Genomic DNA, 27,859 nt, shown 5'->3' with positions numbered 1-27,859 from the left:
TGCCAGCGGTTGGTGCAAAGAAGCTCTTACTAGGCTGAAGAACTGTGAATACTGCAGGAACGACAAGGGCTAGAGACTTCCCCTTTGGAGGATGGATCCCCCACGCCTTGGAGAGTCGTGCAGAAGTGTTTTCCCGCCGGATGGACGCCAACAAGCCTTGCTACACGCAAATCGTGCGTTTGGCGTTTTTGGACGCTGCTGGGGCCCAGGAGGGACCAGGAGGTCGCAAATTGGACCTGCAGAGAGAGGGGACGTCGAGCAAGACAAAGAGCCCTCACTGAAGCAGGTAGCACCCGGAGAAGTGCCCGAAAGAGGCACTACGAGGATGCGTGAAACGGTGCTCGCCGAAGTTGCACAAAGGAGTCCCACGTCGCCGGAGACCAACTTAGAAAGTCGTGCAATGCAGGTTAGAGTGCCGTGGACCCAGGCTTGGCTGTGCACGAAGGATTTCCGCCGGAAGTGCACAGGGGCCGGAGTAGCTTGCAAAGTCGCGGTTCCCAGCAATGCAGCCCAGCGAGGTGAGGCAAGGACTTACCTCCACCAAACTTGGGCTGAAGAGTCACTGGACTGTGGGGGTCACTTGGACGGTGTCGCTGGATTCGAGGGACCTCGCTCGTCGTGCTGAGAGGAGACCCAAGGGACCGGAAATGCAGCTTTTTGGTGCCTGCGGTTGCAGGGGGAAGATTCCGTCGACCCACGGGAGATTTCTTCGGAGCTTCTGGTGCAGAGAGGAGGCAGACTACCCCCACAGCATGCACAAGCAGGAAAACAGTCGAGAAGGCGGCAGGATCAGCGTTACAGAGTTGCAGTAGTCGTCTTTGCTACTATGTTGCAGGTTTGCAGGCTTCCAGCGCGGTCAGCGGTCGATTCCTTATCAGAAGGTGAAGAGAGAGATGCAGAGGAACTCGGCTGAGCTCATGCATTCGTTATCTAAAATTTCCCCAGAGACAGAGACCCTAAATAGCCAGAAAAGAGGGTTTGGCTACCTAGGAGAGAGGAAAGGCTACTAACACCTGAAGAAGCCTATCAGCAGGAGTCTCTGACGTCACCTGGTGGCACTGGCCACTCAGAGCAGTCCAGTGTGCCAGCAGCACCTCTGTTTCCAAGATGGCAGAGGTCTGGAGCACACTGGAGGAGCTCTGGACACCTCCCAGGGGAGGTGCAGGTCAGGGGAGTGGTCACTCCCCTTTCCTTTGTCCAGTTTCGCGCCAGAGCAGGGGCTAAGGGGTCCCTGAACCGGTGTAGACTGGCTTATGCAGAATTGGGCACATCTGTGCCCAACAAAGCATTTCCAGAGGCTGGGGGAGGCTACTCCTCCCCTGCCTTCACACCATTTTCCAAAGGGAGAGGGTGTCACACCCTCTCTCAGAGGAAGTTCTTTGTTCTGCCATCCTGGGCCAGGCCTGGCTGGACCCCAGGAGGGCAGCTGCCTGTCTGAGGGGTTGGCAGCAGCAGCAGCTGCAGAGAAACCCCAGGAAGGGCAGTCTGGCAGTACCAGGGTCTGTGCTACAGACCACTGGGATCATGGAATTGTACCAACAATGCCAGGATGGCATAGAGGGGGCAATTCCATGATCATAGACATGTTACATGGCCATATTCGGAGTTACCATGGTGAAGCTACATATAGGTAGTGACCTATATGTAGTGCACGCGTGTAATGGTGTCCCCGCACTCACAAAGTTCAGTGAATTGGCTCTGAACAATGTGGGGGCACCTTGGCTAGTGCCAGGGTGCCCTCACACTAAGTAACTTTGCACCTAACCTTTACCAGGTAAAGGTTAGACATATAGGTGACTTATAAGTTACTTAAGTGCAGTGTAAAATGGCTGTGAAATAACGTGGACGTTATTTCACTCAGGCTGCAGTGGCAGGCCTGTGTAAGAATTGTCAGAGCTCCCTATGGGTGGCAAAAGAAATGCTGCAGCCCATAGGGATCTCCTGGAACCCCAATACCCTGGGTACCTCAGTACCATATACTAGGGAATTATAAGGGTGTTCCAGTAAGCCAATGTAAATTGGTAAAAATGGTCACTAGCCTGTTAGTGACAATTTGAAAGTAATGAGAGAGCATAACCACTGAGGTTCTGGTTAGCAGAGCCTCAGTGAGACAGTTAGGCACCACACAGGGAACATATACATGCACACCTATGAGCACTGGGGCCCTGTGTGACAGGGTCCCAGTGACACATACATATAGGCCACAAACCTATGAGCACTGGGGTCCTGACCAGCAGGATCCCAGTGACACATAACAAACATACTGAAACCATAGTGTTTTCCACTATGAGCACTGAGGCCTGGCTATCAGGATCCCAGTGAGACAGTGAAAACAGTGACAAACATCCTGACATACACTCACAAACAGGCCAAAAGTGGGGGTCACAAGGCTAGAAAGAGGCTACCTTCTCACACCTCTTCACAAAACAATTCTGGGTACAAGGGTAAAAACTTTGATCCCAAAAAGGCCTGGTGTCGTAACTGTAGTCAGTCTGGACACCAAACTGGAGACAAGGCCTGTCCCAAGAAAGATACCACTTCTAACTGCCATCCAGCTAAAACTGGAATGGCCAGTCTCCAAGTGGGATCAACAGTGTGCCCAGAGCAAATCAGGTGTCACACTGAAGCTACATTAGTATCTGAGGGTGGGGTGGATTTAGCCACACTGGCTGCCTGGCCCCCTAACATGCAAAAATACAGGCAGCAGCTCTTAATTAATGGGACAAGTGTAGAGGGCCTGAGGGATACAGGTGCCAGTGTCACCATGGTGACAGAGAAACTGGTTTCCCCTGGCCAATACCTGACTGGACAAACCTATCCAGTCACCAATGCTGACAATCAGACTAAAGTACATCCCATGGCTATGGTAACTTTAGAGTGGGGAGGGGTCAAAGGCCTGAAACAGGTGGTGGTCTCCTCAAATATCCCAGTAGACTGTTTGCTTGGAAACGACCTGGAGTCCTCAGCATGGGCTGAGGTAGAACTGAAAACCCATGCAGCCATGCTGGGTATCCCTGAACTGGTGTGTGTCAAGACTAGGGCACAGTGCAAGGCACAGGGTGAAAAAGTAGAGCTGGAGTCTGGAAAAATGGCCCAGCCTACCAAGAGAAAAGGAAAGCCAGCTGGGAAACCAGCTGCAACACAACACCAAAAAGAGAACCTCTCTTCTCAGGAAGAAGTTCTGCCCTCTGAGGGAACTGAGCCTATGGAGCTGGAACCTTATCAGGTTGAGCTCTTGGGCCCAGGGGGACCCTCAAGGGAAGAGTTGTGTAAGGGACAAGAAACCTGTCCCTCTCTTGAAGGCCTTAGGCAGCAAGCTGCTGAAGAGTCCAAAGGCAAGAAAAATGGAACACATAGGGTCTATTGGGAAGATGGACTCCTGTACACTGAGGCAAGAGATCCCAAACCTGGTGCCACTAGGAGAGTGGTAGTGCCTCAGGGTTTCAGAGAGTTTATTCTGACCTTAGCCCATGATATTCCCCTTGCTGGGCATTTGGGACAAACCAAGACGTGGGAGAGGTTAGTCAACCACTTCTACTGGCCCAATATGTCCCAGAAGGTTAAGGAGTTTTGCCTCTCCTGCCCCACCTGTCAATCCAGTGGTAAGACAGGTGGGCACCCAAAGGCCCCCCTCATTCCACTTCCAGTGGTGGGGGTCCCCTTTGAAAGAGTGGGTGTGGACATAGTTGGTCCACTAGAACCTCCCACAGCCTCAGGAAATATGTACATCCTAGTAGTAGTGGATCATGCTACTAGGTATCCTGAAGCTATTCCCCTTAGGTCGACTACTGCCCCTGCAGTAGCCAAGGCCCTCATTGGTATCTTTACCAGAGTGGGTTTCCCTAAGGAGGTGGTGTCTGACAGAGGTACCAACTTCATGTCAGCATACCTAAAACACATGTGGAATGAGTATGGAGTGACTTACAAATTCACTACACCATATCATCCACAAACTAATGGCCTTGTTGAGAGATTCAACAAGACATTAAAGGGCATGATCATGGGGCTCCCAGAAAAACTCAAAAGGAGGTGGGATGTCCTCCTGCCATGTCTGCTTTTCGCTTACAGAGAGGTGCCTAAGAAGGGAGTAGGATTCTCACCCTTTGAACTTCTGTTTGGCCACCCTGTAAGGGGACCACTTGCTCTTGTTAAAGAAGGCTGGGAGAGACCTCTTCATGAGCCTAAACAAGACATAGTGGACTATGTACTTGGCCTTCGCTCAAGGATGGCAGAGTACATGGAAAAGGCAAGTAAAAACCTTGAGGCCAGCCAACAACTCCAGAAGTTGTGGTATGACCAAAAGGCTGCACTGGTTGAATTTCAACCAGGGCAGAAAGTCTGGGTTCTGGAGCCTGTGGCTCCCAGGGAACTCCAGGACAAATGGAGTGGCCCTTACCCAGTACTAGAAAGGAAGAGTCAGGTCACCTACCTAGTGGACCTGGGCACAAGCAGGAGCCCCAAGAGGGTGATCCATGTGAACCGCCTTAAGCTCTTCCATGACAGGGCTGATGTAAATCTGTTGATGGTAACAGATGAGGACCAGGAAGCTGAGAGTGAACCTCTCCCTGATCTCCTCTCATCAGACCCTACAGATGGCTCAGTAGATGGAGTGATCTACTCAGACACCCTCTCTAGCCAACAGCAGTCTGACTGCAGGAAGGTCCTGCAGCAGTTTGCTGAACTCTTTTCCCTAACCCCTGGTCAGACACACCTGTGTACCCATGATGTGGACACAGGGGACAGCATGCCTGTCAAAAACAAAATATTTAGACAGTCTGACCAAGTTAAGGAAAGCATCAAGGTGGAAGTCCACAAGATGCTGGAATTGGGAGTAATTGAGTACTCTGACAGCCCCTGGGCTAGCCCAGTGGTCTTAGTCCCCAAACCTCACACCAAAGAAGGAAAGAGAGAGATTAGGTTTTGTGTGGACTACAGAGGTCTCAACTCTGTCACCAAGACAGATGCCCATCCCATTCCTAGAGCTGATGAGCTAATAGACAAATTAGGGGCTGCCAAATTCTTAAGTACCTTTGACTTAACAGCAGGGTACTGGCAAATCAAAATGGCCCCTGGAGCAAAAGAAAAGACAGCATTCTCCACACCTGATGGGCATTATCGGTTCACTGTTATGCCCTTTGGTTTAAAGAATGCCCCTGCCACCTTCCAAAGGTTGGTGAATCAAGTCCTTGCTGGGCTGGAATCCTTTAGTGCAGCTTATCTTGATGATATTGCTGTCTTCAGCTCCACCTGGCAGGATCACCTGGTCCACCTGAAGAAGGTTTTGAAGGCTCTGCAATCTGCAGGCCTCTCTATCAAGGCATCCAAATGCCAGATAGGGCAGGGAACTGTGGTTTACTTGGGACACCTTGTAGGTGGAGGCCAAGTGCAGCCACTCCAGCCTAAGATCCAGACTATTCTGGACTGGGCAGCTCCAAAAACCCAGACTCAAGTCAGGGCATTCCTTGGCTTGACTGGGTACTATAGGAGGTTTGTGAAGGGATATGGATCCATTGTGACAGCCCTCACAGAACTCACCTCCAAGAAAATGCCCAAGAAAGTAAACTGGACTGTAGAATGCCAACAGGCCTTTGACACCCTGAAGCAAGCTATGTGCACAGCACCAGTTCTAAAAGCTCCAGATTACTCCAAGCAATTCATTGTGCAAACCGATGCCTCTGAACATGGGATAGGGGCAGTTTTGTCCCAAACAAATGATGATGGCCTTGACCAGCCTGTTGCTTTCATTAGCAGGAGGTTACTCCCCAGGGAGCAGCGTTGGAGTGCCATTGAGAGGGAGGCCTTTGCTGTGGTTTGGTCCCTGAAGAAGCTGAGACCATACCTCTTTGGTACTCACTTCCTAGTTCAGACTGACCACAGACCTCTCAGATGGCTGATGCAAATGAAAGGTGAAAATCCAAAACTGTTGAGGTGGTCCATCTCCCTACAGGGAATGGACTTTGTAGTGGAACACAGACCTGGGACTGCCCATGCCAATGCAGATGGCCTTTCCAGGTTCTTCCACTTAGACAATGAAGACTCTCTTGGGAAAGGTTAGTCTCATCCTCTTTCGTTTGGGGGGGGGGTTGTGTAAGGAAATGCCTCCTTGGCATGGTTACCCCCTGACTTTTTGCCTTTGCTGATGCTATGTTTTGAATTGAAAGTGTGCTGAGGCCTGCTAACCAGGCCCCAGCACCAGTGTTCTTTCCCTAACCTGTACTTTTGATTCCACAATTGGCACACCCTGGCATCCAGATAAGTCCCTTGTAACTGGTACCTCTGGTACCAAGGGCCCTGATGCCAGGGAAGGTCTCTAAGGGCTGCAGCATGTGTTATGCCACCCTAAAAGACCCCTCACTCAGCACAGACACACTGCTTACCAGCTTGTGTGTGCTAGTGAGAACAAAATGAGTAAGTCGACATGGCACTCCCCTCAGGGTGCCATGCCAGCCTCTCACTGCCTATGCAGTATAGGTAAGACACCCCTCTAGCAGGCCTTACAGCCCTAAGGCAGGGTGCACTATACTATAGGTGAGGGTACCAGTGCATGAGCACTGTGCCCCTACAGTGTCTAAGCAAAACCTTAGACATTGTAAGTGCAGGGTAGCCATAAGAGTATATGGTCTGGGAGTCTGTTTTACACGAACTCCACAGCACCATAATGGCTACAATGAAAACTGGGAAGTTTGGTATCAAACTTCTCAGCACAATAAATGCACACTGATGCCAGTGTACATTTTATTGTAAAATACACCACAGAGGGCACCTTAGAGGTGCCCCCTGAAACTTAACCGACTATCTGTGTAGGCTGACTGGTTCCAGCAGCCTGCCACACTAGAGACATGTTGCTGGCCCCATAGGGAGAGTGCCTTTGTCACTCTGAGGCCAGTAACAAAGCCTGCACTGGGTGGAGATGCTAACACCTCCCCCAGGCAGGAGCTGTAACACCTGGCGGTGAGCCTCAAAGGCTCACCCCTTTGTCACAGCCCCGCAGGACACTCCAGCTAGTGGAGTTGCCCGCCCCCTCCGGCCCCCACTTTTGGCGGCAAGGCCGGAGAAAATAATGAGAATAACAAGGAGGAGTCACTGGCCAGTCAGGACAGCCCCTAAGGTGTCCTGAGCTGAGGTGACTCTAACTTTTAGAAATCCTCCATCTTGCAGATGGAGGATTCCCCCAATAGGATTAGGGATGTGACCCCCTCCCCTTGGGAGGAGGCACAAAGAGGGTGTACCCACCCTGAGGGCTAGTAGCCATTGGCTACTAACCCCCCAGACCTAAACACGCCTTTAAATTTAGTATTTAAGGGCTCTCCCTGAACCTAGAAATCAGATTCCTGCAACAACAACAAGAAGGACTGCCTAGCTGAAAACCCCTGCAGAGGAAGACCAGAAGACAACAACTGCCTTGGCTCCAGAAACTCACCGGCCTGTCTCCTGCCTTCCAAAGAACTCTGCTCCAGCGACGCCTTCCAAAGGGACCAGCGACCTCTGAATCCTCTGAGGACTGCCCTGCTTCGACGACGACAAGAAACTCCCGAGGACAGCGGACCTGCTCCAAAAAGACTGCAACTTTATCCAAAGGAGCAGCTTTAAAGAACCCTGCAATCTCCCCGCAAGAAGCGTGAGACTTGCAACACTGCACCCGGCGACCCCGACTCGGCTGGTGGAGAATCAACACCTCAGGGAGGACCCCCGGACTACTCTACGACTGTGAGTACCAAAACCTGTCCCCCCTGAGCCCCCACAGCGCCGCCTGCAGAGGGAATCCCGAGGCTTCCCCTGACCGCGACTCTCTGAAACTTAAGTCCCGACGCCTGGAAAAGACTCTGCACCCGCAGCCCCCAGGACCTGAAGGACCGGACTTTCACTGCAGAAGTGACCCCCAGGAGTCCCTCTCCCTTGCCCAAGTGGAGGTTTCCCCGAGGAAGCCCCCCCTTACCTGCCTGCAGCGCTGAAGAGATCCCTTGATCTCTCATTGACTTCCATTGCGAACCCGACGCTTGTTCTAACACTGCACCCGGCCGCCCCGCGCCGCTGAGGGTGACATTTCTGTGTGGGCTTGTGTCCCCCCCAGTGCCCTACAAAACCCCCCTGGTCTGCCCTCCAAAGACGCGGGTACTTACCTGCTGGCAGACTGGAACCGGGGCACCCCCTTCTCTCCATTGAAGCCTATGCGTTTTGGGCACCACTTTGAACTCTGCACCTGACCGGCCCTGAGCTGCTGGTGTGGTAACTTTGGGGTTGCTCTGAACCCCCAACGGTGGGCTACCTTGGACCAAGAACTGAACCCTGTAAGTGTCTTACTTACCTGGTAAAACTAACAAAAACTTACCTCCCCCAGGAACTGTGAAAATTGCACTGTGTCCACTTTTAAAATAGCTATTTGTGAATAACTTGAAAAGTACACATGCAATTGAAATGATTCAAAGTTCCTAATGTACTTACCTGCAATACCTTTCAAACAAGATATTACATGTTAAATTTGAACCTGTGGTTCTTAAAATAAACTAAGAAAATATATTTTTCTATACAAAACCTATTGGCTGGATTTGTCTCTGAGTGTGTGTACCTCATTTATTGTCTATGTGTATGTACAACAAATGCTTAACACTACTCCTTGGATAAGCCTACTGCTCGACCACACTACCACAAAATAGAGCATTAGTATTATCTCTTTTTACCACTATTTTACCTCTAAGGGGAAACCTTGGACTCTGTGCATGCTATTCCTTACTTTGAAATAGCACATACAGAGCCAACTTCCTACAGCTATCATTACAAATAATCAAAATATACTTTACCAGCAAATCTCCTGGCCTTACTTTCTACCTCAAAATTTATGAATCAGCTGCCTCCGGCAGGGTTTTGATATTTTTATATGCTATGAGGGCAAAGGGTGTGTAGTCCACTGGGGGTCTAACCTCTCAAAGTTCACCAAAACGGGCTACGTGGAGTACAAACTCAACAAACTGCCAAAATGTGTGGAAATCATCCAGAGCACAGCTAGGCACAAAAGGAAAATGCCGGGGTTGCACAGCGACTCTGCTAGTGCTGATTTTCTGTCTCTGCAATATTTAGATTTAAAACTGGTATTGAGAATTATATGTCGTGTCTCCACAGAAATGAACTGGAGACATATAAGGTACAGAGAACAACATCTAACCTAAAAGCCAGGACAAACTCCAGAGCATGTTTAAGATTAGAGAAAATGATATTACAGCTTCAGACTTTTTTTCTTTTTTTTTTAATCAGCGCTTCAGTTTATGTAAGCAGAAAGGAATCTTGTTTTCTGTATGACGCTCTTTCTGGAAATACTGGAGCTTTTCTTTGCTAATGTTGTTCGGAACTCATTTGTCGGTGCCAGTGCATTCCTGGTACACCACAGTCAGTTTTCTTTTATGATTCAGCTACGAACGGTTTTATTTTTCTGAGCTAAGAGCAAACTTGCACAGTTAAATAAAAAAATCTGAAAAAGGCTCACATTGGCCATGATCAGTCATTTTGAAAGCAATTTTAAAACGAACTTTAAAATATGCTTATTTGATGCAAAATGTATGTTTCCACCAAATTTCCAAATAACGCAACTTGTTTACCTGTCATCCTCGTTTTTCCTTCCATTAGTTTGCAATAGTATCAGCCACGTTATCTTCCGGCTTCCTCGGAGCACTTTGTGACACTGAATCTTTAGACCTGCAAATATAATGTTACCAAGACTTACAATATGAAGCAAATTCCACATAAATGTTTGTAGCTCAAGAAATGTATACTCGGGGCCGGAAGTGGTCTTGTTATGGGACGGGCTCAAAAGGCATCTCCTACAAATAAACCCACTCATGGATGAAAAATGCTTGCTTGAACAGGGCGATTTTAAACAGGGTGCTGAATAGTGGGCACTTGAGATTTGCTCTTTAGTTGAGATTTGGGTTTCTCAAAGACACACTCATTTGAATACCTGTACATGTTTTTCAAAACTCATCACCAGCCATTGCAAATTATAAGATATTTGTTAACAGAATGAGGGCCTATAGATATTTTCAGTCAAAGGTGGAACTTGACAGAGGGGAAATCCACCTGCACAGCAGTAAAAAGTGTATGGTTACTTAATTTTGATTATAAAAATGGGTCAAAGTTTATTTCTATGGTGCATGCCCAACAAGGAAAATGTAGATCATGTATAAAATAATATTCACATCTTGTTAACATTTCATTGTGGTATCCCTATTCCATTCCAACAAGTGACCCAAGGATAGTAACCTGGAAATAGAACTTCAAATCTAAATTTACTTTAATAAAGCTGATCATAAAAATTGTATAGCTAAAAATGGAGATAAAAAATAGAAAGCAGACTAATATAACAGCTTTCTTTTGGCACTGTACTCTCAAGTTCATACATAGGACTGATTAGTCGCAGCGTAGGGCTCAGCAAGGAGCACTTGCCATTATGAATTATTATTATTAAAAAAGTTCATAAAGCGCTCAGCTACCCACATGAGGTTTCCCCGTGCTAAAGATAGTTAAGGTTCCTGTTGGTTTACTACCTTAAAACAACCATGTCTTCCTTGTTTTCAAAAGGAGAACAAAAATGCACAACTTTTTAGGTGCAACAGGAGACCATTCCACAGTTTGGGGCCTAAGTGTGTAAAGGACGGGCCACCCATATGTTAGCGACTGATGTTCAGAAGTTTGAATAGATTTAAATCTCCAGATAGCAAAGGGCGCGCCAGTCTTCAGGGTTTAATTATATCCTGTAGGTAACGGGGGCCACTTCCATATTTGGCACTATACATAAAGCATAAGGCTTTAAACTGAATCCTTTTTTCTACTTTTGGCCAGTGTAGCTCCTTCAGGAGAGGTAATGTTGAAGAACTCTTTAGAAGCCTGTAAGGCATCCTCGCTGCCGGGGTTTGCACCACTTGGAGCCTTCTAATAAAGGACTTATCTACTCCCAAATAGAGGGTATTACCATAGTCCAATCTTGAGATAACAAGTGCATCGACAACAGTTCTTCTTTGAGTTGGAATAGGGAGTATCCAAATACTTTGGCGTAGCCTCTTCAAAACAGCAAAACAGGTTGCAGCGGTTTTAACCACCTGAGGTTTCATGGACAACTCCTTATCTAACCAGAAGCCCAGGTTTTTCACTTTATGGGATGGCTTTGTCAAGGGACCAAGAGGTTGAGGACAATGGCTTGGGCCCCAAAGCAAGGGGTTAGTTTCCAAAACCATCACCTCAGTCGTATCTAAGTTAAATCTAAGTTACATTTGAGAGAATTTGCATTCATCCTATAGGCAACCCTTGTCAAACAGGCTCAGCACCTCAGGTAAATGCGCATGTGAAGTGGGACAGAGAGAATATAATTTGTGTGTCATCCACATAGGAAAATAAAGTCAGTACGAAGCTTTCAACTGAATCGGCCAGGGGTCTGATATAGATATTAAACAGTGATGGGCTTAAGACTGAGCCCTGAGGCACCCCAGAAGTGAGTGCAAAACAGAAGGAAGGGGCCGTACCAGAGGAGATCTGAAAAGTTTGATCACTCAGGAAAGATGAAACCAGGATAAAGCTGTACCTTATATGCCAGCGCTAATAAGTCTCTCCAATAATATTGAATGCAACACCTTATCAAAGGCGGCACTGAGATCTAGTAGAATCAAAACTGTCTCTTCCCTTAGCAAAGATTTTCCTGAGATGTTCTGCCACTCCTAACAATGGAGATTCCGTGCTGTAGTCTGTTCTAAAACCAGACTGGGACAGAACGAGTATGTAAAAGGTCTCGAAAAAGGCTGTAATTTGTCTGTTCGTATTTTGTTCTGTAATTTTCATCATGATGGGTAGTCTAGAAATAGGTCTGTAATTCGACCACTCCAGTGTACCCAGGCTCGGCTTCTTCAACAGAGGTTCACCATTGCATGTTCCCAAGGACGGGGAATGATGCCTTTTTGTAAGAATACATTGAGAAGCCCTACCAGCACCTCCAAGTTATCATGGTCCAGAGTAATGAGCTTCATTGGGCGTAGAAGGTCATTTGGGGAACCTGATCTTATGGACTGTCCTAAAGATAGAAATAAAGAAATATCAAATTGATCCCATGTCTGAAGTTTCTGAGAAGATGGAGAGTAGAGTGTGTGGGGAGGTGAAGTTAGCCGAGGTTTATGTGACTCCTTCACTGGAACTATCTGTTTCCTATGACCATTATCATTTTCTTTTAACATAAGATGAATATCCTCCACCTTTTTGATAAAGAAACGTGCCACTTCATCACATTGGACCTGGGCCAACACAATAGAAGGTGCAGTAACCATGGGATTGGATAATTCTTGCACTCCTCTAAAAAGAGTTTTGGAATTATTTTGAGCAACGCTAATTTGACTGGTTTAAAAAGCGACTCGGGCTAGTCGACAAAGCCCATGACAATGTTCAGTGCTTTTTTATATATGAGTATGGCGTCCACATTATAGGAGAGCCGCAATGTCTGCTCCACAAAACAATTACATCTAGTTTCTCTAATCATAGTGACTCCATAAACCATGGGGACGGGGGATGAATTCTCACTGAAAGATTGAGTTTTGTGGATAGGAAAATATCCAAGGAGTCCTGGAGCCAAGTATCAATCCTAGGTTCATCCAGTTCCAACGATTGAGTAAAGTTGGGCTTAGTGCGCCTCAGTTGGAGGTTAAGGGCAGGTGCATCTAACAGTGACCAAGCTCTAATCCTATGGACTGGTCCAGAATGCTTTTTTAGAAGTAACCGGTGTGTTCTACACAGAGAAAGCAACCTCATAATGGTCACACCTCACTAGTGGCACTGTTGGGTTTGTTGAAATAATATTTAAGTTTGCAAAAATTGGATCAAGTAGGTGTCCTGCAGTATGAGTAGGCGTAAAGTAATTGTTATGATTATCCTCAAAGTGAATATTAATATCTCCTAAAAGAATAAAGTTAGAAGATTTGAGGATGAGGGGTGCATTCAGCTCTGGCAACAACATACAGTACTTTCCAGCATAACCAGGGGCGGTAAATCAACGCTCCTGATATGGCAAAGGTGGGGGTTGAGTTCTATCAGGAAAGATACTGCTTCACAGTCTGGAATGTATAATTCTTGAAATTTGCTTATGTACCTACTTTTGAATACAATCACAATGCCCCCTCCCACTTGTTTGCATCTGTTCCCTCCTTAAAATAGAATAGTCAGGTGGAAGGGCCGCAATAATATCTGACGACTGGGTATTTTGACGCCCAGGGACGATGCGTTGAAAATCCATGATGCACTGGTAGAATGAGCAGGCGCTGTGTCAATCCTCTAGGCAATGTGGCAACTTTTCAGCGGTGAGGCATGTGCTGCGTCGATTTCTGCAGGCGTTGTACTGATTTTCTGACACACAGGTATTTTCTTCTCTAGGATGAAGTATTTGTGTCCCTGAGGCTTCAGAACAGGAGGAAAGCTCAATCCAAGCCCTTGGAGAGCACTTGTGAGGAAGGCAGAAACCTTTCAGCAGAGTCGGGGGCCAGCAGGTAGCAAGGCAACGAAGCAGGGTAGCAGTCCTTCCCAGTAAAGCAGTTCAGATGAATCCTTTGGGCAGCCAGACAGTCCCTCTGACAGAGTCCAGTTACAGGTCCAGAAGTGTCTCATTTGGTGGCGTCACTGACCCAGTATATATACACCCAAAAGTGCATTTGGAGTGGGGGCAACTTCAAAGAGTGGTTTTGAAGTGCACAAGTCCCCCTTTCAACCCAGCCCTGTCTGCCATTAGTTCAGTGGGGGGTTATCAGTCCTTTGTGTGAGGGCAGGCCACTGGTCTTGAAGTGCAAGAGAGAGCCACTCCATCCTTCCTGCCCAGGGAGACCCATTCAGTGTGCAGATGAATGCAGATGTGACTGCGTGTCCTGTGTTTATGGGTTTCTGGGTGGAATACACAAGGGGAGCTGTCAACCAGCACAGACCAGATGTGGATTGGAGACAGGCTTTAAGGCACAAATGGCAGTAAGTACAGAGAAATGCCCACTTTTTTAAAGTGGCATTTCTAAAATAGTAATATTAAATCCAACTTCACCAGTAAGCACGATTTTATATTACAATTCTGGCCATTCTAAACATGACTGGGCTACCCCTTTCAGATTAGAATCTACCGCTTAAAAGTATATAAGGGCAGTTCTAATGCTGGCCTGAGAAGAGCAGGCCTCACAGTAGTGAGAAACAAATTTATGAGTTTTTCACTACCAGGACATGTTAAACACATAGGTGGTCATTCTGACCCTGGCGGTCTTTGACCGCCAGGGCGGAGGACCGGGGGAGCACCGCCGACAGGCCGGCGGTGCTCCAATGGGGATTCCGACCGCGGCGGTAAAGCCGCGGTCGGACCGGCACCACTGGCGGGCTCCCGCCAGTGTACCGCCGCCCCATTGAATCCTCCACGGCGGCGCAGCTTGCTGCACCGCCGCGGGGATTCCGACCCCCCTACCGCCATCCAGATCCCGGCGGTCCGACCGCCGGGATCCGGATGGCGGTAGGGGGGGTCGCGGGGCCCCTGGGGGCCCCTGCAGTGCCCATGCCACTGGCATGGGCATTGCAGGGGCCCCCGTAAGAGGGCCCCTACATGTATTTCACTGTCTGCTGCGCAGACAGTGAAATACGCGACGGGTGCAACTGCACCCGTCGCACAGCTTCCACTCCGCCGGCTCGATTCCGAGCCGGCTTCATCGTGGAAGCCTCTTTCCCGCTGGGCTGGCGGGCGGTCTGAAGGCGACCGCCCGCCAGCCCAGCGGGAAAGTCAGAATTACCGCTGCGGTCTTTCGACCGCGGAACGGTAATCTGACGGCGGGACTTTGGCGGGCGGCCTCCGCCGCCCGCCAAGGTCAGAATGAGGGCCTTAGTTTCATATCTTGCCTTTTATTTACATAGCACCCTACCCTATGGGTTACCTAGGGCCTACGTTAGGGGAGACTTGTATGTAAGAAAAGAGGAATTTAAGGCTTGGCAAGTACTTTTAAATGCCACGTCAACGTGGCAGTGACTTTGCACACACAGGCCTAGCAATGGCAGGCCTGAAACGTTGTTAAGGGGCTACTTATGTGGGATGCACGATCGGTGCTGCAGGACCACTAGTAGCATTTAATTTACAGGCCCTGGGCACATCTAGTGCACTTTGCTAGGGAGTTATAGGTAAATTAAATGTCAATTGGGTATTAACCAATGTTACCATCTTTTAAAGAGAGAGCACATGCACTTTAGCACTGGCTAGCAGTGGTAAAGTGCCCAGCCTCCTAAAGCCAACACAAATTAGGTCAGAAAAAGAGGAGGAGGAAGGCAAAAAGGTCTGGGGTGACCCTTCAGAGAGGGCCGTGTTCCAACACCGTCCATCCATAGATGTGTATTCCAGCTCTGGAGGTGTGATTGGTAGTATCAGTGGTTTTTGCCTCTATTGTGAATAGGGACAGGCTGCCTAGGTGGGTCCGCTGAACGAATAAGAGAAGTCCCCCCTGGCATCTCCAAGTCAAGGGAGGTAACACTAAAGCTGCCCTTTTGTAAATGGCAAGGGCATGTTACCCTGCCATATGCCACTGAAGTGCATTTAAACTGCTGTCTAGACAGGGCTCATTGCTCCTGGCAGGAATATAGTTTGGACATACATGTTGGTGGTGTAAATACACTATGCAGCCCACATATGTAAATTTTAACTTTCCATGTTATAGTTAGTTGTACACTTATAACAGAATTTCCTTACTCAGTTCTCGGATGACACATCTTGGTACGCGATCCAGGTTAAAGGTAATGCGCTGCCATTGTCTGTGATATCACTGAGGTAATGGGGGTTCGATGTAACTTGTAACATCAGGGTTGAGGACCAAAGGGTATTTGTAGTCTCATTTGCTACACCTAGGGTTTTGGTAACCAAAGGGAGGAACAATACGATGCAGGGATCATTCTCCCATCCCCAGTTTGTGGTCATGGAATGTGAGGTAAGACTATATAGTGCTGTGATGCGTCCACCTTGCTTATTTAAGTATAAACTTATGATGACAAATAAGCAGGGTCTGTTTAAGGTAAGCCATCTGACAATAAAACGACTTGGTGAGCGAAGCTTGCTTTATTTTAGCCACTGAACAATAATGGACATAAGCAGGTTTGTGACTAGTTTCACATTTCCATAAGCCTAAATTCAGTATATGCTCAGGACACTGTAGATGGAGCTTGGCATACTCTTATTACCTTCTTGTGACTACTTTGTTTCTCATAAATTTTGTCTGTACTATTTAATAAATGCATGTAGGATACCTCCACAGCCAGTGACTTAACTTCTGTATATCATTAATGGCTGGGCAGTATGAATTCTATTGTCCTACTCATTATTAAGATACAATGACGAGTGGAAGGTCAGTGAATGAACTAAGGGCCAGATGTAGGTACATTCCGAATTGCGACTCACAATTTGCGAGTCGCAATTCGGAATGTTGGATGGTGTCCCGGACACCATCTGTAACTCGCAAGGGGGTCGCAAAGGCCCACCTCATGAATAATCATGAGGTGGGTCGCAATTTGCGACCCCCTTGCGAGTGGCGGCCCTCACAGGGATGGTGGCCTGCTGCAGACAGCAGACCACCATGTCTCTGACTGCTTTTTAATAAAGCAGTTTAAAAAAAACATTTTAGTAATGCAGCCCGTTTTCCTTAAAGGAAAACGAGATGCATTACAAAAACGAAAAATGAAACGTTTTCATTTCATTTTTTCAGAGCAGGCAGTGGTCCATAGGACCACTGCCTGTTATGAATTTTTTTTTGCAGTGCCATTCACAACGGAGAAGGGGTCCCATGGGAACCCCTTCCCTTTTGCAAATGGGTTACCACCCATTACAAAAGGCTGCAAACTGCGATTGATTTGCGTTCGCGGTCACAAAGCAATCCTGCATTGCACTGCGACTTGCAATTAGGAAGGGAACACCCCTTCCTAATTGAGTCTCGCAAATCCGTTTTGCGATTCGGTAACCAGGTTACCGAATCGCAAAACGGTGTTTGTGCATTGTAAAGTGCTTTTTTCATGTCGCAAACGGGTGAAATTCGCTGTTTGCGACGTGCAAAAAGCTTTGTTCATCTGGCCCTAAGTTCCCCCACATCGGAACCCCTCATTCAGTCAATAGTGTTCCTTCTGTCAGACCTAAGTAAGGATCAGATAGAGAGTTGATTCACAATGCTGCAGAGATCCTTGCTTGGAAAAAATCCAAAGAGAGAGCAATCACAGCTAAACGCCAATGGTGGTTCTTACATTAGGTACCAGAAATAAGACGCTGACCTATCCTCCGTATGCCACAGCTGTGTGGAGACCTCAGTAGAAGGTGACCCTACCTACAACCTTATTGTGAGTGCCTTTGTGCACTTTTGAGTATTATGCAAATTACGCATGAAGTTATGCGGTTTGCCTTTCAGAGCCATCCAAGTATTATCTGGAGAAATATGTGCGGTCACAACAGTCTACAACTTAGTATGCTGATATACCATATATTAATACTGGTCTGGAAGACCGGATCCTCGCCTTATTTACCGTGGAGGCGCTTTGAATAGGGCGCAAAACAACCTGGGGTAATTCCATCATCTGCAATAACAATATTTAGCACAGGTGTTTTCACTCCCGATCAAACAGCAGAGCTCAAATAAGGTGGTTATTTCATCATCAGTTAAGAGTGCCCTGCATTCCTCCACTGCTTTGGAAGGCACAGTTGTGCTGCCAAGGAGTGGCCAGTTTACACGCCCCAGAAGCCCCCCTCCCCCCAGCGAGTACCACGTGCAGCGTCCAGGCAGGACCGTGGGCCGGCTAATGGAGAACTGGCTTTTTACTACCAAGCTGCTGGCACTTTCCACATTAACTACACTCAAAAAGGAAAGCCTTTCACCTATCAGATAATTTCATGCCACCCATATCTAGGAGTCCTTTCGAGAAGAATGACAGTAAAAGCATTATTGTGCCAAAGCACTGTACTTGCAGTATTATAGTAGCAGCACTAGCGTTATTGTAAGAAAGACTCTGCCTTTGAGTATTACAGAGCAGTATTACAGTACCAGCGCTAGCGTTATTGTACGAATGACTCTGCCTTTGAGTATTACAGAGCAGTGCTTGCAGTATTACAGTAGCAGCACTAGCGTTATTGTACGAGTGACTCTGCCTTTGAGTATTACAGAGCAGTGCTTGCAGTATTACAGTAGCAGCACTAGCGTTATTGTACGAGTGACTCTGCCTTTGAGTATTACAGAGCAGTGCTTGCAGTATTATAGTAGCAGCACTAGCGTTATAGTAAGAAAGACTCTGCCTTTGAGTATTACAGAGCAGTACTTGCAGTATTACAGTACCAGCGCTAGCGTTATTGTACGAGTGACTCATTTCTCTCTGCCTTCGATTATTACAAAGCACTGCACTTACACTTGTGTCTTTGCTTTCTTCTGCAGGTTCAGTACCTCAAGACAAACATTAATGTGGATACCAGATTCCTTTTTTTCTAGGTAATGTATTTCTTGTATTATTGTGCAAAGTAAGGTCTGTGTTTGCTGGGAGGAAACATACCTCGTGTAGCTCTACTCGTAAAGTGCCCGTGTAAATTATTTCAAACCATTACATGTCATAGTTATTTTTCAGTGTCATAAACTCCTTTTAATTTCAGCTTGCGGGTGCCATGTCTCAGAGTAGCAGGACCAGAAATAGTTCTCAAACGCTGTTCCAAGTGATTTTCAGCACGGCTGATGGCAAAACATTTCATGCACGGAATATATGACTGCACTATCTGCCTCAATCAGTAGCAGACCCTTCCCAGCTCCATCCCTTCCCACCCTTGGGTGTGGACTGACGCTAGCTTCTCCTGTGCTCTACACATCTCTTGTTTCTCTTTGCTTTCACCGGCGAGAGCAGACTATGCAACAGTCTTCCGGATTCGTGCCAGCCTAGAAACCGACTGCATACATCCAGCCTGTCCTGAATGAGAAGCAGCATCCTTCGGGTCACGTGCTGTGTGTGTAGCATTGTAAGAAGGTCCCTGAAGGACCACATGATGAATTCACTGCAAGGGTACCATATACCACAAGAAACACGAGGTCTTGCCATAAAGATGAAGTGGCAAGGTGCAGTGCATTTATGGCATGAGACCGAGTGAACTACAATACAGCGAGGACCCCATCCTCTGACTCTCTACTTTCCATGTGGATACCTCTAGAACAGAACCTATGCATCGGATGTTTGTAACCTCCAGATGGGTGAAAGCACCAATCACAAGACCTTTTTTCCTCTAGTACCCGATTATATTGTGTCGAACTACAAAAATATTGCATTTGCATGGTGTGCGTTCCAAGCCCACTTCCTCCGGAGACTGTTAAGTATTATCTGGTCGAGAAAGATACCCCACCTACTTTTAATGGTTCCTGCCAACAATTACACCTTCTAGTTGAAGAAGCTTCCATTTCAGTGCATAGTGACTCACGAGTATGTTGCATTAGTTGGTCAAGCATTCTTCTATCCCTGGATGCATTTAGAGGGACAAAGCCTCTGAGTGCTCCCGCAGCTGTGATTGATACTGTGGAGTCAACATTTTGTCTCCCAAGGCCACCATATCATCTCCCAACACCTTCATATCACTTAGGTGAGGTTTGCCTTGCTCAGCCCTTTGCTCCTGCTCCAGTGTTGGCTTTTTCATAGTATACAACAGTTTAACATGAAGGTAGCAGTTGTCCCAGATGGCCGCAAGACATGGAGAAGCATAAGAAGTTAGGGCCCCATATACTGCCAGTGCAGCCTCAAAACTCACCAGTACCAGGAAGGTATCTGAAAAAAATGTGGGTGGCACAAAACCATGGGTCCAACAAGCTTACCAACATAGCTCACTGACTTGACTGACTCCTTTGGTCTGATTTTGTTTTTCTTTTTCTGTTGTTTACTGTGACATGCGCACAACAGCAGACTAAAGAAAATATGGACACTCCCGTTCTCTCTCAGAGTATCTCTCTCAGACAGAGTATCGTATAACCTGGCCACTCAGTATCTAGATCTGTCCCTCCTCTTAGTGATGGAGTATGACAAGACTGTACTGGTCCCAGCTGTTTGCCGCCACCAGACTTCTTTGGAGCACATCCCTAGTGGCATAGCCACTATCAGACATGGTTAACCTCTTAAATGACCCCTGTGATCATATAACCTCATTAGGTTAATGAGTAGTTTCAATAAAAGCCTGTGAGGAAATGACTTTGCCAACTAGATATATTCACTCTTGTGTGTGATTCAGTTATGTCTGGCTAGAGCACACATCATTGGAGAAATTAATGCTATCCCAGTCTTTTCGCTCCTGCAAGATGTGGTGTTTTTTTTTCATCGATCACTCCAAAGGTCCCTGATAATGCTTCTACAAACTCTACACCAAACACTCAGCAGAAAAAGACAGAGGGTGGCAGACCCGACCATTTTATGGATACCAACAGAGGCAGTGGCAGTGATGAGGTAAAGCTCATTCAGCACGCACAGAAATATCTTGTGTTTTTTTTGGTAGAGAGTGTTGGTGGTGCCACTAGAATTCTCTTTTCCTCTTAGTCCAAAACCATGACTTTTCATCGAGCCAACATCCTCAAGTAGACAAATGAAGTTTGGAAAGGCTAACAGGGAATCCTGGCTAGAAGCTTCATTCTCAGCATCCCTAGACAACAGGGCTTTTACTCCTAATACTTGTGCTGAAAGATAAACACTGCTTCGATCGCATAGCCTATCTTTGCAATCTTTATCTGCTCTCACCTCTACAAAAACCTAAGATGCTGGCTTTGCTCAAGTGCTGCAAGAAGTTCAGCCTGATGAATTGAATTGAAGTTCTCAGGACTTACAGGATTCATCCGTTCATGTCCCCTGTGTACCAGGCTCACTTGCAATGCCTCTCCTTCACTCGAGGCTGCTTTCTGAAAGACACTTTTCTTGCTTACATTTACTGCAGGGAGCTGAAGGCCCTGGGTCTTTCATCAGGACAAAGTGTTTACAAGCACGTCCATTCCGTTCCTCAGAGATGTTTTCAGGATCTCACATGACCAAGCTGATTTATCTCCCAATCTCCGTTCTGGAAACGTATGCTTCTTTGACCAAGACGTGTGATGTAGCATCCGTGTTATGCACAATCTTTGTTTTAATGTGAACAGGACCAAAAAAGTACCTCCCTCAAAGTTAGATGGGTAATCAATTTTACGAAACGTTGTTATTCTGTGCAGTCTCTTTTATTCAATGCCTGTGTATTTCACCATAGTGAAGGCGGCTTCAGTTGGTTTCCCAAAGCATGTGTGTATCAACAGAGTGGCTACATGGAATACCTCACATGTATTCTGTAGGCACTATGGGCCAGATGTACAACCTTTTGTTTTGCGACTCGCAATTTGTGATCTGTTTGCGAATCGCAAATTGCGAGTCACAAAACAAAATGTACCACAGTGTTAACCACGTTGTTTGCGATTCCCAAATGGATCGCAAGGGACCTGCCTCATGAACATTCATGAGGGAGGTCGCAATTTGCAACCCATTTGGGACTGGCCGCACTCACAGAGATGGTGGCCTGCTGGGGTCAGCAGACCACCATGTCTGTGTCAGCTTTTCAATAAAGCAGTTTTTTTTTTGTTTTTTTTTAATGCAGCCCGTTTTTCCTAAAGGAAAACAGGATGCATTTAAAAAATGAAAATTAAAGTTTTCTTTTAATTTTTTTTAAGCTCTGCTCTGATAAAACATTTTCGCTGCCATTCACAAAGGGGAAGGAGTCATGTGGGGACCCCTTCCCGTTTGTGAATGGGTCAACACCAATTTGAAATTGGTGTTAACAGATATTATTTTGCGATCGCATTCGCGGTCACAAGACAATAATACATCCCCCTCTGGGTCACCCCTTCCTAACTGCGAGTCGCAGTCCCTATTTTGCAAGTTGGTAACTAGTTACTGACTCGCAAAATAACAGTTACCGTAAATACAGTCAGTCACTAGCTTGGGCAAACATAGCAGCTGCGCCATTTGCAAGAATTTCTTTGATTTAAACACATTAAAGTCCCCTACTATGATGTCCCCAAATTCCTTGACTTTAGTCTGGTACTGAAATATGAATTTCTCACTCTACAAGTATTTTATTTCACAGCAAAGCGTTTGGTTGTGAATGAATGGAACTGGGTTTGTCCAACTCTTGGCAACACTGTACATGACTTACGTCTCTTTGCACATTTACCCCCGATAAAGCAGGAGTTACTGTATTTGCTAGGAACTGCATTCCTTCTCCAGAACTTTCTACAATTTCGACTTTCATGTCTTACCAGACATTGGCAAAATGTCAGGATTTCATTTTGATTTCTGAGGAGAAAAACATTTGAAAAAAAGACTGCTGCAGACAACAAACACTATTACTTGCTCTGTACAGTGCGTCTATAAGCTAAACGAGTGATGATGAATGATAATTTAGAGCACCTTTGGGATGGTAGAATAGGCCTTAGGAGGCTGAATAATACACCAGACAGCATGACATGAGCAGGAATTACTTCTGTGGGCTGAGCCCAAGCTGAATCTCTGTATAATGTGAGGAATTGTTAACAAAAGAATCTTCAGATCTCTCTGTCAAGCCACAATTAACATGGAAGGTTTGATTTCTTTTATTGTTTCACAAGTATGTAAGGATTATTTTCTGGTAACCCGGCAAAGTGACTATCTCAGGATTGTGGGCTCTTCTCAGTTTGTAACAACAGTTTGTGAGGGAGGAGAATAAATGACAATGGAAGACATTTACTAATCTAATACCGTTACCAGGAAACAGAGCTTGCAAGAAAGGCCACTAATTGGCGCTTAGATTATTAATGATTATTTTTTTATGTTTTAGTTTGTTGAGTGGAAGAATTTCAACACTAAGGGATGAAACTGGAGCTGTAAGTATTTGCAATAAGTGCTAACAATTTGAATTGTTTTGATGAAACTGTAGGCACTGATGTTTAGTTCTCAGAGGACGCTATGATTGTTTTAACTGCCTGCCTGTTTTACTACTTTAAAAATTTGATCGAAAGTGAAGTGTACTGAAATCTCTAAAATTACTGAAATCTCTATAATTTCACTGTGGTCATGTGTTAATATTTGTGGGAGCAGAACTCTTCCAATATTCAGAACACCCCAAAATTCAGAGTACCCCAAAACGTAATTCAGACAGTTCTACCCTGTTTTGATCTGCCCGTCATCAATTTAGCAAAGTAACATTCATAGTATTTGAGGCCTCTCAATAACTGAGTTCTGGTTCAGAGGAAAAGTTAAAGGGTTTTATTGCAACACATCTCAAAAACAAACGGTACAGAGTAAATGCCATGAAGGCTCAAATACAAGCAATACAGAGTAATCAAGAAGCAGAATTATTATAAGTCCCAAATGAGAAGCAAAATCAGGAAGGAAATCGGACAGTATCCCTAGCTGAAAGAGGTTCAGGAATATTTCTGTCTCACTCCCAAAATTGAGGGGTTCTTATGCACAATTCACGGTTCTTATACCCAAATTAGAGACAACTCAGTCTCATCAGAGCATGAGCACAAGTAACAAATTATTCAGCAAATCAGAGTATTCACATCACTTCTAAAGTTCCTAAGCAAAATCCCATTCTAAGAAAGAATCCAACATCTTCCATGTTATTGCTATTTGGAGATTTTGAATGTAATATGGAACATTCGTAAGACCATTATTCACCATTATTATTTACTCACAAAAATATACATCTAGATAAAATGCTACAACATATGCTTAGAACATGGATATGACTTGCTGAGTAGTAGAACCCTTCCTACAAATCTATACTTGCCTAACTATTGAATTCACTAGTGAAAGGCCATATTATTTAGTATTTATTTCTGGCTTTTAATGGCTGGTTAGCAGTGTCCATGATATATGTTGGCAAACGTTTTTCAAATGGCTGGCAAACATATGGTGGGCTTCACTTGCCACTCTCTGTTATCTGTCACTTTTCCAAACCATTTTGGTTACTGGAAAGTGAGTATGATTGATTGTTTTTGTGCAGGGACGTATCAGTTGTATTTCCAGTCACTCTGCTGGCTCTCTTTGGCAAATATCCCTTCTTTGCTGGATGTACAGTCTTCCAAAGAGGACGTACTTTTTATTTTCTTGGAAGAGTATCAAAATGCTGAGGAATGTTACATTTGTTAAGGAATGTTGGTTAGGAATGGATTTATAGGTAGCCATCACTCATATAGGCTTAGACGAGTCAGTTAGCCAATTGTAGAGAAATTGGAACTGTTGTTATCAGAATTTCAACCCATAAACAAACTCATTGAAGACCGTGCCTCCACGCTGCGCTGTTGTGGGATCTCCTTTGGTACCTCTAGGTATTCTTTAAAGGTACAGTAGCGTTGCAGCCACCACTGCTCCATTTCTGTCTCAGAAGCATTGATGCTGCAGGCTCCAGAGCCAGGATCCTTACTGGTGACTTAGGGCCTGATTTAGATCTTGACAGTGCTACCGCCAAGCCGCTCTGACAGCTGACGCAAAAAACTGTCAACTGTGTTCCGCCCGCCGTATTTAGAGGTACAGTTTTGCAAGCGGATTGACTGGTGACAGATTGCTGGCAGAGGGAGATGGCGATGGATTCCAGTGGACTTCCTGCAACGTCGGGGGTTATGGAAGAGAGGTAAGTGACACACACACTGTCCCTTAGCCGTATGTGTCCCACCGCACAGCAAACCCCATATACACAATAACCATTGTCATTCCAACATAACACAATCCGTACATTCCCAAAACACACATTGACATACATCCATGACTCAACATATGCACAACATTGACACTGCACCCACACACGACACAACCACAACAACCAACACAACTACACACTCAGCTACACAAAGACATGCACACATAAGCACAACTACACACAGCACGACAATGGCAACCACACAACAACACTCACCAGAATGTGTTGCACAGCAACACAACATACACAACATCGGTCTCACATTCAAGTGGCACACATACGGGCACAACCACACCTCCCACTCAAGTTCCCTCCATCTCAAACAGACAGTCCACAAACACACACATACACATTCTGACTCACATACATAGCAGCACAAACCTACCCGTACAGGTCCTCTTGCAATACACACACATTTACATCGTCGTCCAGTGTGTGCGTACAGTCATTGTGGTGCCATCATTCATTTTGCAATGAATGATGACTCTACAGTGAAAGCTGGTTATGTGTGTGATATGCTTGTTGTGCCAATGTGTCCCCAGCACTGTGTGACTTAATTCTGTCCCCGACCTATGCATGTTACAGTGATTAAAAGAAATTACTGTGACACGTACATGCCTTCAGTGGCCCGTCCTCCTGTGCAGTGCCCATTGAATCTACCCTGGCAATGCAGCATCCCTGCCTTTCAGAGCTGGCGACAGGGGAGTCATTTTTTCTTCGTGGGTCGGTGGCAGCATCAATGGCAGGGATTGTCCAGTCAAAGATGAAGATGGAATGTGGAAAAAGGTGAGTTTTCAGCCCCAATCCGCGAACTCAAACATTGAGTTTGGACTGCCACTACTTTTTTCTTAGTGGTAAGATACATCCAATTCAGCATAGCGGCAATGTGTCTAGTGTTCCACTATCAACCACTTTTCCCTCTCCCTCTGTCAATACGGGCGGAGTTGAGATTGCGGTTTTAATGCAAGTTTTCGTCTATAGGACCGTCCGCATCCAAATACACCGGGCGGGCCATCGCAGCGGCGGATGGGTTTTCAGTTGAAAAGTCGACGGCAGGACCTTTACCACCAAGATCTAAATTAGGCTCTTAATCATCTTCAAGACACCCTTTACTGCATATAATCTTGATGGACCTAGAGTGTTTCAACATTAGTAAATACTTTTGACATTTAATGTTGAGAGCTTAAACATTAAGGCCTCTATCCTTGTGCACACCATGGTAAATACGAATGCTCTCTTCAGCATCTAAAGCTCAAGATACCGAATCCTGTGATTGAGTCAAAGAAGATTCTGGAGTCTCCAGTATTCTCCAGTCTTTCATCCAGCTCTACTTCAAGGCAGTATTCTTCCCTAGATAGAAGGGTTAGCAAGGGTTAACTCCTTCCTGACTAGCAAGGTATTGACCCCAGGCAAGATCCTGCAACATATGGTAGGCCAATATAACTGAATTCTGCCCCCAGAGTGTGGTCTTGTTCTAGAAGAACGCCCCACTCCCCCCCCCAAAAAAAAAACAACACTAGCACTTCATTCTTGCTGGTGGAAGGACACCACTTAGGAGACGCATGACCACCAGCCCACTTTCACATTGGGGCTAGAACTCTCTAGCATGATAGGATTCCGGTCTAGTAGAATCTTGCCAGCATTCAATATTACATCTTTCAATCTTTCACATGCCTTCTGAGGACTTTCTATAAGTCTAGAATAGTAAACACAGGGAAAATAAAAGGCAAGATTGGCAAAGATTTTTCTCTGCCTAATTTGTATTTATGCACAGGTAGACAGACACCCCCTAAGAAAACCTGCAGGTTATTCACAAAGCCAGTTGTGCATGGAGAGGACATTCTATATGTCTAAAAGAGTAATCCAAGGGAAAATAAACAGCAAGAGTGGCAACGATTTTTCTCTGCCTAAATTGAATTTATGCTCAAGCAGACAGATGCTCTATAAGGAAAACTGGAGGATATTCACACAGCCAGTTTTGCAAGGAACAGTGTCTTGCACTTTGGAATTTGGCTACACATGGAGAATTTTCCTTTATAAATGGCACATTGGCATTTCCAACAGATTAAACGTTTGAATGGCGAAAACACAATGCAAATAATGCAAACATCCCAAAGCTGTAACTTCACACAAATTTACAAACCTTTTCAATACCTTTGTCTCACTTACTTGCCCAGTTAAGCTGGCATCCAAATAAACCGGATGTAAGTGGTGCACAAAGTCTACAAAAGTGCATTGGCTGCACCTATTTCCCAGGTGACTTGAAAAAAGATCCCAGTCTTTTGTCTTCCTTCCCTGAAAGGCCATGAGCCACCAGGTTAAAAACAAAAAGGATTGCACCATAGAAAATATCAGAGCCAGCTCCTTGCAGACTAAAGGACCGTCCAAGAAATATCCCCATGCCCACACACTTTATGATGGAGGAAGTTGAAATGTTCTCTATACCTAGGCTGGCTTTCTAGATCTCTGGTACCAAGGACCTAGTCAACATGTCAACCTCAGTCAGAACACCATTTGTACTGCATGCCATTTCACAATCCTCTGAGCAATATTTAAGTGAGATGTGATTCCGATAAGAATCAATCCAAGGAGGCAATACAGGGAGAGTTAGTGGAATGCCAAACCCTCAGTAGAACACGAGCACTACGTTTAAAATAGTTATTTAAAATCAGAATCCTAGCCTAGTAACGCACAATATAAATTGTATCCACAACAAAGGCAAATAAAATGGCTGTAGCAACATTAACAAAAGTGTAAATAAGAGGAAACACTCTAACATGGTTGAGGTGATCAATTTACAGCAATCCAACCCTCATTCGGTTTGTTCTAAACGCTTATCCAATTCTAGCACAGCATAAAATAAAACCTATTCAGAGTTTTAGAGATAGTGCATGCCCACTGTTAGAAATTGGGTCTCTGGTTGAAGTCAGTTTGCACTCTGTCCAAGCACACCCCTCACTTTAGTCAGGGTAGGGGAGTTACACACCTAGAATAACCCCTGCTCATCCCCTTGTTAGCTTGTCACAAGCAGTTAGGCTTATCTCAGAGGCAATCTATAAAGTATTTGTACCAATACACACCGAACAGGTTAGGAAAATAGCCTATATGTATCTGAGTAAAACAAGACCAAAACAACAAAAATCCAACATA

General features: G+C 45.8%; 1 protein-coding gene across 1 annotated transcript in view; it reads left to right on the top strand.

The window, feature by feature from the left end:
- KCTD3 (potassium channel tetramerization domain containing 3) overlaps nucleotides 1–27,859 on the top strand; it is a 290,532-nt gene that overhangs the window by 68,059 nt on the left and 194,614 nt on the right. Inside the window, exons 2-3 of the mRNA XM_069233892.1 lie at nucleotides 18,429–18,482; nucleotides 22,844–22,889. Of these exons, the coding sequence (XP_069089993.1) occupies nucleotides 18,429–18,482; nucleotides 22,844–22,889 (100 nt within the window). The remainder of the gene's footprint in view (nucleotides 1–18,428; nucleotides 18,483–22,843; nucleotides 22,890–27,859) is intronic.

The sequence above is a fragment of the Pleurodeles waltl genome, chromosome 5, assembly GCF_031143425.1.
Source record: "Pleurodeles waltl isolate 20211129_DDA chromosome 5, aPleWal1.hap1.20221129, whole genome shotgun sequence".
Lineage (NCBI taxonomy): Eukaryota > Metazoa > Chordata > Amphibia > Caudata > Salamandridae > Pleurodeles > Pleurodeles waltl.
The sequence above is the reverse complement of the archived record's forward strand: the minus strand, read 5'-3'. Positions and strand labels throughout refer to the sequence as shown.